The 14,773-nt window shown below is 25.0% G+C and overlaps 1 protein-coding gene across 2 annotated transcripts in view; it reads right to left on the bottom strand.

Annotated features, from left to right (window-relative positions):
• LOC111624038 (suppressor of lurcher protein 1-like) overlaps window positions 1-14,019 on the bottom strand; it is a 106,885-nt gene extending 92,866 nt beyond the window's left edge. The window contains exons 1-2 of one of the 2 annotated variants that reach the window (XM_023366804.1): window positions 13,808-14,019; window positions 13,711-13,734 (exon numbers count right to left, since the gene is read on the bottom strand). In XM_023366804.1, the coding sequence (XP_023222572.1) occupies window positions 13,711-13,734; window positions 13,808-13,904 (121 nt within the window). In that variant the 5' untranslated portion in view covers window positions 13,905-14,019. The remainder of the gene's footprint in view (window positions 1-13,710; window positions 13,735-13,807) is intronic. The other variant, XM_023366805.1, reaches the window with a different exon arrangement.
• Window positions 14,020-14,773: the final 754 nt, after the last annotated feature.

Genomic DNA, 14,773 nt, shown 5'->3' with positions numbered 1-14,773 from the left:
ATAAGTATATGTATGTGTTTATGTTTAATTAATTACCCTTACATTTGAAAATAATATATTTACATAACAATAATTAGAATAAACAATTTATTAGTCTGTTTTTCCAATAAGATATTAATTGCCATATTCAGCTCATTGAAATCATGGATGCTAAAAGAGAGAACTGATTAAAGCATTGTTTAGTCTAATTTATTCGTCAACAGTAAATAAGAGAGCTTCAAAATGAATTATCAATAAAATCCTAAAATATTTCAATTCTCAAAAAATCTAGTTTATTCATAAGAAAATCATGTCTTCATATTCATTTCTATGATTAAAGCTGATTAATCCCATGGAGAATCGAGCTTATTTTGTAAGAGAAGTAAATTAACAATATGATAATTCATAAGAAACTAAAATATTGTTAGATATATAAAGTCTAATCACTATAAATGTTTACTCGAAAGTTGTAGTATATATTTGTTTACGTTGCATACTTATTAGCATTTGCATTTTAGTAAATTATGGGTTTGTGCAAAGGTTTCTTAAATTTTCTAGTCATTCAAGAAAGTTTATTCAAAAACATAATGCCATTATATTCAAGCATCTTCTTCCTTTGTTTGGACAGATCTTAGTTTTATTTAGCCGGAATAAAAGCTCAGACTGTTTTAATTCGAGAAGCTTGCAAATGCGATTTTCGTCTCCTCATCATCAGTTCTTCCGCTTCATCCAAGAAGTGTTGCATGAAGCGGAAAAGATGATAGTCTGATGATACGATGTCTGAGCTGTGCGGAGGATGAGGGATAATCTCCCAGCCAAGATCAAGCAGCTTCAGCCGGGCCAACCTTAAAGCGTTATCGTGAAGATCTTACAGACCTTCCCAATGGCAATTGAGTAACGAACTATGATGGCTGACTGATCCAACCAGGTGTTTCGCTCATTCCTCACATGGTCAAGCATGGATTAGCTTTCACCAGCTGCCACAGCTCGTCATCCTAAGGGTTGTAAAGCCTACCTGAGCGTGACTTATCTTTGACCTCATATTGTCCAGTTTTAATAAATTTATTGAACCAATAGTAGATTGTAGTTTGGAGACAATATTCTTGCCAAGCGATTGCATTATACGGCGATAAGATTCAGCTGCTTTTATACCAAATTGATAATCTTAAAGAGCACGTGTGCGAACTTGGTCACGAAAACGCATTAGCAAACTTGACATATATAAAGAGTTTATATATCTCCACGCAGAATATCTCACTTATGATTGTGCTCCTCAACCTCTTCATTTTCATATCTCATAAGAAACTTCTTATTACCATCTGATGGAGAACAATTTCGAATATTCTAGACAGGTGTAAAAAATTCCAAAATCTTTTGCATTAACATAATATATATAATATACACGAACTTGTTCCTTTTATAAAAAAAACGAATGAAGCAACAAAGTACAAATCACTTGTCTGTAGGTCAATTTTAATTGAATATTTTGACACACTTCCATTCTTACCATTTTGGCAACATGCCACAAACTGAGATGTTATCTGATCATATGTTAAACACATGGTTAAGTATTTATCTGACATATAATTTTTATAATTTTTAATTTAATGCATTAAAAATAATATTTANATAAACTAAATTTACTTTCATGAAAGTAAAAAAAATTAAGGATTACTATATAAATTAATTTATAATACAATGAATTTTTTAGGTATAATAGAATGTAAATAAATACATAAAGAATACACATAAACAAGTGGATAGTGCATCAAAATTATATTTTATATTAGGTCTGCATATTTTTATATGGTTTAATGCATTAAAAATAATATTTAATAAAATAGCTTTCAAAATATACAGATAGGAACAGTGGCAAATCCAGCAGTACCTAAAGGATGGCTCAAAAATTAAAAGTATTTCAATAATTAACAAGGGTCTTTTATAGACTTGACACACAACTATTATATTACGAATAGTCAGAAAAACTATATTAAATTTGTTCTAATCTTAAAACATTGTTTTAAAACATAAATATTTTTAACAGTACGTTTGAAGTTCGAACAATTTTTTTGTCAATGGAGGGGACTAAAACTCCTATAGCCCCCTCCTTGTATCCACCACTTGACAGGAATCAAAATCTGAGTATTTCTCTTAATATTTGTGCTGTATTAAGTATATCTCTTGATGTTTGTTCTATATAAACAGATAATCCCTACTCAACAGAAATATCTTCCTATATTAATCCTTACGTTGTAACAATTTATGACACTTGTAATTCTTTTTAAGTAGACGAAATCAACAACGAATTTAATATAGATAATATTAGCTTAAATTCTTCTTTGATAAAAAAAACATGTAATTATATTAAAAAATTAATCCTTTTATATTAAAAAAATTTGAGTGGATTTGGTGGTAGTTTTAGTGCATGAATTTCATTAAAAAAAGAATATTTTCGGACATAAGATGTAATCTTTTTAACATGTTGAGATGAAAATTGTTTTTCTTCCCCTGTTTAACGTTTAACAAATAGAAAATACATTATTTCTTTATTTATTTATACATTAATGCGTGTTAAATGGATAGTGAAAAGTGATTTTGATTAATAATTTCTATAAAATTAATATTGTTTAACTTACATAATATTTATTTAAAATTTATAAACTTAATTAAACTTAAAAGACAATATAAAATGGAATACATATATAATTAAGAAAGAATGAGGAAATCTTAATATTAACGAGCAATTATTTATTGTGACATTCGTCACAATGCCAGGCTTCAATTGTTTTTTTAATCATATTTTTAATTTATTTAATTTTAAATTCATAAAATATTTTTATATTTCAAAAATTTTTAATTCAATTCTCCTATTTTTTTAATTAAAAATATACATGAGTCATTTTAAGAATTGTTTTGGATATCTACAATGATATACTTGAAGGAAATTTAGCCTTAATTATGTAGTTTAATATTGTTAGATCATTAAAGCAATGTAAATTTGATAAAATGAATTATTGTATTCCTTTTAATACTATTAATATATACTAGACATCTAGTATATTTTTCCAACGTATTCTAAGATATTTATTATCTAAGAAAAAGGCTATAGATTATATATAATACAACCTCTATAAAATAGACTTTTTCTTTAATTACAAGGAGACAACAAGCGTCAGAAAACGTATTTCTTCAATAATAAATTTATAATTATTTAGCAAATATTAAAAGCCATCTAACATAAAGAATTTTTACGAGCCTATAATAAGATGGAATTTGGATTACGAGATAAATTTTTTTTTTAAATTGTCGAATACGTCATTCTTGAGTAAATTATAGAAATTAAATACTGTAATTATCAATTATTTTTGTAAATATATACAATAAAAAAGAATGAAATAGTATAATATGTTAAGGTATCGTGGAAAAATTCCCGCACGCTAATGTGAAAACATATGTTACACATTCTCCAACTTGCCTAAAATGGAATAAAAACACGAATACTCTCACTGTTTTAACCTATAATAAACCTATATCAATCAGTAAAACAAATTAAAAGTGGATTTCTTTATGTCTTTCACACATAAATAGGCCCAGTTTCCCATCAAAAGTGTCCTCCCAGGAGACTTACCCCTTGGCAGATCGCATTGTCGTATAGAAACTAAGATTAATCTGTGCAACCCTTGAGAAGATATATTATAATAAAACTTGTAATTATACAGTTATAGATTTTATTATCATTTGTTATCAGTTGAACGTAAACACAGCAATATTTTAAAACAAAATATCAAAATAAATATTCATACAACTTTATTTACATCAAAACTCTTTTTATACTAAATAAGTTGCACTTTATAGTTACACTATATAAAAATTTATTGGTTAGAATATATTTCAGACTTATATTTAGCTATTTATTTTAATGGCACGTTATGGTCTAGCAGTCGTGTTAAAACAGAGTAACTTAAATCGTTTGCAGAATGTTTTATTTGCATTACTTAATTCCAAGAAGGCTGAGTCATATGTGAAATAACCAAGAAAAAGCTGTCTTACTGTTTATAAATAACATTCTCAAAAAAAAATATTTAAAAAAAACATCATTTTTATGCTTTAAAGTTTCTCATATTATTAAAAATAAATACTTATTTGGACGTATGTAAGATGAATTATTTTAAGTCGATCATATTAAATTTTTTTTTTCAAGAATTCATAACTTATTTTCCATAAATTACCATTTTGGCAACATGCCACAAACTGAGATGTTANAAAATGGAATAAAAACACGAATACTCTCACTGTTTTAACCTATAATAAACCTATATCAATCAGTAAAACAAATTAAAAGTGGATTTCTTTATGTCTTTCACACATAAATAGGCCCAGTTTCCCATCAAAAGTGTCCTCCCAGGAGACTTACCCCTTGGCAGATCGCATTGTCGTATAGAAACTAAGATTAATCTGTGCAACCCTTGAGAAGATATATTATAATAAAACTTGTAATTATACAGTTATAGATTTTATTATCATTTGTTATCAGTTGAACGTAAACACAGCAATATTTTAAAACAAAATATCAAAATAAATATTCATACAACTTTATTTACATCAAAACTCTTTTTATACTAAATAAGTTGCACTTTATAGTTACACTATATAAAAATTTATTGGTTAGAATATATTTCAGACTTATATTTAGCTATTTATTTTAATGGCACGTTATGGTCTAGCAGTCGTGTTAAAACAGAGTAACTTAAATCGTTTGCAGAATGTTTTATTTGCATTACTTAATTCCAAGAAGGCTGAGTCATATGTGAAATAACCAAGAAAAAGCTGTCTTACTGTTTATAAATAACATTCTCAAAAAAAAATATTTAAAAAAAACATCATTTTTATGCTTTAAAGTTTCTCATATTATTAAAAATAAATACTTATTTGGACGTATGTAAGATGAATTATTTTAAGTCGATCATATTAAATTTTTTTTTTCAAGAATTCATAACTTATTTTCCATAAATATTTATGGAAAATAAACGTATTTTTATATACATTTTTATAATTATTTCAATTAAATTTTATAAATGGAAAAAAAATTAATTAATTTTACATAAAGATTAAATAAATTCGATTTTCTTTCGTTTATGGCTTATTATTTGTTACCTAAAATGAATAATTCAATTTTTATGTGAATCTTTCTTCTCCTAGTAAATTTTATATTTAAATTTAAAATTTTAATGAGATGATGTTTAAAAAAATTATTCTTAATACGTTTAATTTATGACTGTATTTAATAATAAAATTAAAATTCCAAAAAACAATGTACTACATTTTTATTAATTTCAATTACAATATTATAATGTTATTAGTAATAAAATAAAAATTAACAACATTTTTTAATCGTTATAGTTTTTATTATGTGCATAAAAGTGATTGAGATATGCAATCTTGCACCCTCCACCATGGTACACTTTGTCTGTCTTAATAAAAAAAACAACAACAACAAAAAACAAAATTTAAACAATTAAATAAATATTTATTAATGTAATTATTTGTCTGCTGGAAAATTTTTCTGTGAAACTCTTTATTACTTCCATTATTTTAAGCATAAAGTTTAAGTTCTTACTAAATCATTTAAGTGTTATTTGAATTAAAATCAATTCGTGATAATTTATTAACTTATTTTAAAAAGTCTTTAAAATTTTATTCAAAAATTCATTATTTTATATATTTTTAAAATAAATTTTTTATCCTCGAACATAATTTTTTTTAAATTAAAATGAATTGATAAATGACAAAATCTAAGATTCGAAATTATTGCATGACTTATGAAAATAAATGGCACGCTAAAAATTGTTTTATTTCACTAGCATAAAACAAATGAAGACAGTGTGAAAGTTTTTTATGTAGACATAAATCAACAATTTAAATATATTTGAATAAAATTTCGTGTTTCTTCGTATTTCATCAAAGTACACGTCATATTTCATGAAGAGAGTGATAGCAACTTTGCCACTAGATTAAATAGATTTGAATTCATTTTTATTGATATAAAACGATTCTCTGATACCATTATTGATAAAATAGATAAAAATAAAATTGTAAACAAGCGATTATTGGATATATACACCATATTTTTTATTTACCTGTTAAATGATCTTCTGAAGAAAATAGAATCACTACTATTGTCTTTTATCTGTTTATTTTCCTTATTCTCAATAAGATATAAACCTCATTTTTTGATACTTTAAATACCTTTTGTATAATTTATAAAATTTTTTCTTCTATATTTCATAATTTTAACACATTATCTCAATTGTATTTGTATGATAAATCTTGTTTGTGTATGTAAATTTAAATAGTATTTCAGTTGATCATAATATAGATATAATGTAAAATAGGCTCAATATAATAAAATAATGTAAATTGTTCATAATACTGAAGTAAAACGTATTTAAAATTAATTGTTATAACATTCTAAATGATTTTTAAACGTATTGTGGTTGTCTTAGCATTTATATTTTGCTGCAACGAATATGGCAATCACTTAACACGTTAATTAACTTTGCCCATTGTAGAAGATCCAATCTTTAGTGGGGATCGATAAGCAGAAAGAAGAATAAAAGATGAAAACTTAATCGAATTATCAATGAAAAAATAGGAAAAATTCGATTCCTAACTCCTCACGCAAGTAAAATAATTCATGCCAACTTGTGTTCCTATTCACAATCAAGGATCAAGAATTAGAGTTAGAATATAATTAGTTAACTTCTAACTCTAACTGTTGATCCTCGATTATGAACACAGCCGTTAGATATTTAGCCAATTGTTGAGTCACTTTACTACTCTTTTTATATATATAAATAATAATAATTGGAAATAAAATAATGTTTCTTATTGACAATTCATTTAATTACTTATCTTTCAAATAATTGTATTTGAATTTATATGTATTATAAAGGTAGTAAATTTATATGTATTATTATCTAAAATGGCTTAGTTAAATAATATCAAAGTAACAACCCCGAAGGTATAATTTAATAGAAGTATATTACAGTTGGCCTCTTTATAACACTGTTGATAATTCCGTTTTATATGAATTCCATGTTGTACGAGTCACTTAGATTTTACAAATACGTGTGCCGGGCTGTGAACGCTCACGTATTTGTAAAATCTAAGTGATTCGTACAACGTGGAATTCATATAAAACGGAATTATCAACAGTGTTATAGGGGAGGTCAACTGTATTGTATTATTTTAAACAAACAATTATATCAATGTAAGTACTAGAAAAAACAATTTTCCTTTCATGAAGCCATTTTATAAAAGTAAATGCTACTTTAGCTTGGAATTAATGATGTAAATTATATAAATTAATTCAGAATTCGATATATCCAGTATAGATTGCGTAAAATTTCTTAAATAGTCACAAAAATAATTTCTATTTTATTGTTTTCTTCTTTTTTTTTAAAAAAAAAGTAAATGTGGGCAAATCAAATATATATTTCATTCAATTCGGTTATATTTTATATGACTTAGATAACCTTATATAACTTTAGGTAACTTTATCCATCTTTACTACGTATTACTGTTCTTGAAAAACAATAAAATCGATGTTCGTACTGCTGAAAATTGATGTTCCCCCCAATATCGTTCTCAAAGCATTTTACTGGGGCACGAGTTAATGGATTTATATCTATTTGAAGAACAGTGCATTGTTAGTATTTAAAATAACTAAACATATTTTAAAGAAATTTGATATTGTAAATATAGAAAAATGCATCAATTTTCGTAGACAACAAGATAAAATATCTTGGTGAATGTATCCAAGAACATTTTATTTACGTTTTATACCGAAGATCGTTTGAAAAATCTCGGAATTTTTCTTGTTTTGGAATTATTTCTAAAATATATTATTATATCCAACATAAAAATGATTATTAAATGTGGTTTTTTTAAATATTATTTATTTATATATGCAATAAAATATTAAATAAAAATAATTTATTTACATATAAATTATATTGCAGACACGATTTAATTAATGAGTATCATTTCAGAAGACAATAAATAGCTCACAGAAAAGTTATATTCTGACTTATGTAGTCATTGTCAAGATTGCCTAAAAGTTATCTTGATAATCTACTCTTTTACCATAACACTTTTTAAACTTCTACGGATTTTAGAAGACGAGTTGAAAGCACCAACACTTCTTATTCTAAACATTCTCGACTAGAAAAAGTCGGAGGATCAAACCGAACTTTCTATATAATTAATGCTATTTATGGTAAGATTAATTGTCTAGCAAGATACTGCCAAGCAATGTTTTAAAGAAAAATAATCTGCTAGGGTGAGGGAAGATATTATTTCATAGTATTAAATTTTGTTCTGTATCATCCCTGCTTATTGTGATAAAAAATTTCTTTTCTATACTTCAACATCTTCGTTTGAATGCTTTTGTGCATTCAAACGAATGCGGTAAGTAGTATATATGTCTTTTCTGGCAATCGAAAGAACTGCTTACTGATGCCCCATAACAGTGTACTACTGAAAGTTTCCATTTGGACGATGTTTATCGATATATTCCTGATCCTTCCAGAAAACTTACTTTTAAAAACAATAGACTAAACTTAAAAGTTAACAGAATTTCATTGTTCGTAGTTTAGCTGACATAGAACCTATATCTAGAGACATCACGATACTGTCGATATCAATACTTTTCCTCGAGTATCGGATCTGGTATCTTTACATCGATCACAGACAGGTAAAGTCTGCCCGAAACCGGATTTTGCAGCCGAATTATGAACCGAAATGAAATTTTACACTATTTTCGGTTACGTTAAACTTATATAAAAAATAATAATGATGACAAAAATCAATAAATGTATTACGTCAAATTTCATTTCCACAATCTATATCTGTAAAATTTGAATAAAGACTCTGTTTTACCTTTTCACCAATGGTTTCTTATTCACCCCTATCTAATGTATAGTAGTATCGACAGAGTTCATTAACATGACTAGATCTGGGGCTTCTTTTGTGTACATTCGAGTGCAAACTGAAGTACTGACTGACGCACCGACTTCTGATCTTGATAGACGATATTTAATTCCCTGGAGCAAGCATCAAAATATTAATTGCTGCTCCGGGGCCGATTCATCCTTCATTGTAATGAGTACAGTACAGTACACCTATCCCTCTTTTTACACGTTTCATTTTACGCGATTGATTTTTTTGCACGAAAAAACAGTTTATTTGTAAATTTTTAAATTTAACTTTTTGTTAAAATTGTTGAAATCAATAGTTAATTTTCCTTCTTAAACACAGTACAATACTATATGTACATCAGAGAATATCGTATGTTTCCTGTGCTATCTTGTGTTTACTATATTTACATACAAATAATACTAATGATAAATGATGTTAGAGTAAAAAAGCTCGTGTTTCTTTTGTAAATTCCACTGAAGTTGTGCATCCTATCGAGCATTTTTCTATGGGATGCGTGTACAGTACATTTTACGCGATCTTTGTATACACGACGTTGTTTGAAACGTATTCACCGTGCAAAACGAAGCATAAAAACAACTGGAAGGCGACACGACAGCCGGAAAAATTTCCAGTTTTTATACCTGATGCCGATACTAGCGAGTATTGATAGATTAAGACCTTTACCAATACCGATATTTTTGTGGTATCAGGACATCTCTACCTATATCAAATGGTACAACTCTGCCCATGTCAAAGAATACACACCACTAATTTAGCTGAAAAATTACATTCTTCAACTATAATAGATGATGCCAATGTTTTTGTTGCGTCTAAAACATTAGAAAACACATTATTTAGGACTGGATGTTTAGCATAGAACATTTTTAGCATTTTCTATGTTATTTAATATTATTTAGTATATCACGTTTATATTGCTTTCAAACAAAAATTATATCCAGACTATATTATGAAAATTATGGTTAGCTTTTTTTAATTTCCATACTTTGATGGAGGTTACTATGAATGGGTCTAATTTATATTACGTAAAGAATACACTGAACGTACTGTTTGCTTCTTACATTCTGATTTGATATCATTGCCTAACACGTTTTTGCAAAGTAAATCATCAGAACATATGTACTGTATAGTTGATATAGTCTTTGCTATAATTATAAGTAAAATCAAGACTATTATACAATTAATACTAATTTTAAACAGTGACATAGGAAGAAAAGCAAAGAATGTATCACTTAATCATGAATTACAAAGCATAATTTCTGTAAGATGCTAAATATTCTTAATATCAATGTTTAAACATTTATATACTATTTATTATTTAAAGTTAAAATATTTAAATATATTATAAATGTTAAAAATAGAAGAAAAATTAATAAATTTTATTTAAAATTCGGAGATAATTTTCTTGTTTTAATCTGTTTACGATAAAACCGCAAATAAAGCTTACATAACACAACTACATGTAAAAAAAAAAATTTAATTTTCTAAATGATTAATGACGAAAGGCTATTCACTTTTGAGCAATTAATATGTAAAGATTACCGAGAAAAATTTTCAAATTTTCAAAATTGATAACCTCGTTGATAAATCATAGCTTAAACACTTATCACGTAGTGTAGTAATGATCAAATAGTACATTTTTTTAAATTAAAAACATTATAAATTTTAGAAATATTATACCTTTATAACTTTATCAATTAATAAGAAATTATACACGTTGAGACTTCAATTCAACTATGAGTTATTACAAATGATTTATCATCTCAAGAAGCTAAATTACAAATTAAAATATGGTTTATTTAAATATATAATATCGTTCAATATTTATTTATACAATGAAATATTTAAAAATTTACTTCTTATAGTATTAAAATAAATATTTAATAACAAATTAATATATTAGAATTTCGTTTTATAACCCTTCATTTAGATCTAAGTTAATAAAACACATACAGCAGCCTATTGTCATACGTGATAAAACTGTCATGTTTCTTACCTTCAATAAAAGATCGTATCTTCAAAACGATCTCTATTGGGTACAATTTATCAATGATAGAACCCAGAAAGATTCGTATCAGTGTGTACACTTATTCCTTTTGTCTGAAGTTTTTATGTCGAACACAGAAACGATTTTAAAATTTCCTACGTAATTTATGAGATAACATTACGTTTCATTAGGTGCACTTATTTAAATTAAACTGTTTTTTTTTTACTTTTTCTTTTTGTACTAAAAATCTGGCCAATCTTAAAATTTGTTGAATGGAAATTTTATATTATTCCTCACGTTCTCGACTACACAGTCTATTTAAGAATAATTTTAATAAAACGTTTAATAGATATAGTAAATAGTAAATTTAACTCGTAATAAAATTCATAAATATCTATAAATATAAGCATTATTATTTATCAACAATACATCTAAAGTTGGCAATTATAAATGAATTTAAAATTTCTTTTATTTATTTATAATTCTTTTAGAATTTATTTATTTAGATTTCATATATTTCAAATACAACACCTAATATAAATGCCATATTTAATTATCGTAATTAAAACTTTTGAAAGTAATTATAAAGTAAATCAAGTTTTAAATTTTTAATGTATACAAACATGAAAACATCTAATTTATAAGAATAATTATAATTTAAATAGTTTTAAATATTTCTAATTGTTAATGAAGAATATTAAAGAATAGTTTATTAATTTATCATTTTTAAACGACAAAATTTAATTTACATTAATGTTATTGTTCTTAATAAATCGAAAAAAATAACGTTAAAAATTATATATTATTATAATAGAATATAAGTACAAGTCGACCCCCCTATAACACTGTTGATTATTCCGTTTTATATGAATTCCATGTTGTACGAGTCACTTAGATTTTACAAATACGTGTGCCGGGCTGTGAACGGCACATGTATTTGTAAAATCTAAGTGACTCGTACAACATGGAATTCATATAAAACGGAATTATCAACAGTGTTGTAGGGGGTAGACTATAATGCTAATTATATATTTAATTTTGATAAACTTATTAAAATTATTCTATGAAATTTGAGTGTTATTTAATAAATATAGTCATTTCAAAAAGTACATTTCTTTCATTCATTTGCTCAGCAGTCAGTTAATATAAACTGATTATTTCAAATTCTTTATCGTTAAATATAGAATAAAATATTGCAGTTTTGTCGTAATTCAAATAACAATATAATCTAATGATAGCAAATTATAACGTGCACCGTATAAAAATTATTATTGACTATATAATTCAAAGTGTGATAGATAAATATAAACTAAATTATCATTAGGAACAATAGAAGAGAGCAATTTTCATTACAGTTATTTAGAAAATAAATATAAACTTATTTTAAGTTTGTAATTACGCTATATTACCATGAAATTTTCTCATAATTAACTCAATAATGTTTCGTTTAATATAAAGAAGACATAATATATATTTCAAAGAATTTATTAGAGTTTTCTTCTCATTAATTCATTTAATTTAGATTATATATTTTCATCGTAATATTTAATTGCATAGTTAAACGTGATTATAACAATACAATTTGGCATGGAGAATTAGAATTTTTAAAATATATTAATTACATTAAAACTTATATTAAATCAAACAGTTTTAAAATCTTTAAAGTTATTAATAAATTTACTATATATATATATATTTAGTTTTAATTCACTTAAAATTGTATTAGAGTTGAACGTAATGTGACTTTGTCTTCAAGAATTTCTACCATGTGATGACTTTAAATCTTTATATTAATTAATATATACTTTATTATAGATAAATTAATTAAATTAAAATATTTTTGAATATTAAATTAGAATACATTCTTATTATTGGAAGGTAATTTTGGAGGAAAACTAACGGTCTTGCATGCTTGTACAAACACATGTTTGGCTACTGGCAATTAAATCAACACGCTTACCACTACAGTTCACCTATCTCAATATTATAATTATATTCTCAAAATTACGCCATAAAATTATTTGCATATTAATTTACTTTTTACAGTGTAATTTATTAATCATAATCATTAAAAAATTAAAGAAGGTATTATAATTAATAAGTTTTGAAATTTTAACACCCTTTAATAAAACTCAATATTATGATTTTTAATACGTTAAAAGTATTATTTCCGATTTATAAATAATTTTACTTTATATTATTATTTTTTTAAAAAATAATATTGCTTATAAATCTTTTTGTCTCTGAGATTTAGGCAACAACACATAAAATTCGATTAGTATTTAAAGTTTCTGTGTATATTCAACATAAACTTTTATCGCTTAATTAATTAATTAAAAGTATATAAAATTTTAAATCCAATTTTATTTAAATTACACATAAAAACACTATATAATTCAATAATTTTTAAATTTAGATTCTGTGAATGACAGAAGAAAAAAGTCAAAGAAATGAAGATTAGTTATTAAGTAAATATTTATTTATTATATGAAAGTTTTAAATTTAATGAAGATTAAAAAAAAATTCTTTTTTCTAGCGCAAATAATTATTTATAGCAAACTAAAAAAAGCCATTTAAAGAAAAAAATAAATTAATTAATTACGTAACAAAAATTTCATAAAGTTTATATAAATATACTATTAAAGTTAATATAAATCTGAAAAAAAATTATAAAATATTTTCTGTCTCAATATTTATTTATTTTTTTTTTAACAAATTAATTCACGTTAGAAGATTTAGAAAGGTACCTTTTATGCAACTTACTAATGCTCCTACCAGAAAAAGAAAAATAATAATAATAAAAACTTTATTGTAAAGTTTAATAGAAAAACTAAACAAACTTACCTTCATATCTAACAATACCACGAATCCACTTATTTAATATAAGAATTGTCCATACAGTAATAACAACGCGTACAAACGAGTATCTGACAGATACCATAGCGTCATACCATTGGATAACTAGTACAATACGTCTTGCCTTCTCGTCTTCAAACCCTATACTGAGAACTCAGACATACACATCAAAGCAATGGAAGATATTCGTACATGCGCACTCACATCTTCTACAACTTTATCGATCAAGTACAACAACTTGAAAATATTTTTGTTAACAGAGTTACATGTACAGTACCTGTAAGAACTACGTATGGGGAAAAAACACAAGACTCTCTCGAAACATCTTCCAAATCAAATTTATACTAAAATTATAAACTAAGAATTAATAATAATTGTCTTCTATGTGATCGGCTGTGTTTCGTGTAGCGTGTTAATAAATAATAAAATTTTTAAATAGTTTAAATATAAGTTTATATACTTGAGTAATAAAAAAAATTTTTTTAATTTAAAATAAAACATTTCAAAGCTCTCAGAGCTGCTTGGAGTAATTAAATTATAAAGTCTTAATAATAAATAATGTCCAAGTAGACAATATAGACACAGAAATGTAAAACAGTAAGGATATAGAAGTAGATAGAATTAATATATCGTATCCATATGATTCGAAAATACCGTCGAGTTACACGAGTATTATATAACATACTTGTCACACTGAGATAATAAACTAAATACACTTCACATGAGTATCATATAACATATTTATCAAACTGAGGTAGTAAATTACGACATACTTCCTAAATGATTTATCTAGATTAGTGTTTCTCGTCCTGTATTTAAAAATTGCTTCCTTAAAATACTTTTATTAGTAAATATTTATTCTGATAACTCTCCAATAAAATTTAAGAGAATAACATATTTACTATTATTTTTCTCGATATTTAAAATTACTTATTTCTTATATATATGTTTATC

This window comes from Centruroides sculpturatus, unplaced genomic scaffold (genome assembly GCF_000671375.1).
Source record: "Centruroides sculpturatus isolate CEXI.00-Female unplaced genomic scaffold, Cexi_2.0 scaffold192, whole genome shotgun sequence".
Taxonomy (NCBI): Eukaryota; Metazoa; Arthropoda; class Arachnida; order Scorpiones; family Buthidae; genus Centruroides; species Centruroides sculpturatus.
This window is presented reverse-complemented; position numbering and strand designations above follow the sequence as displayed.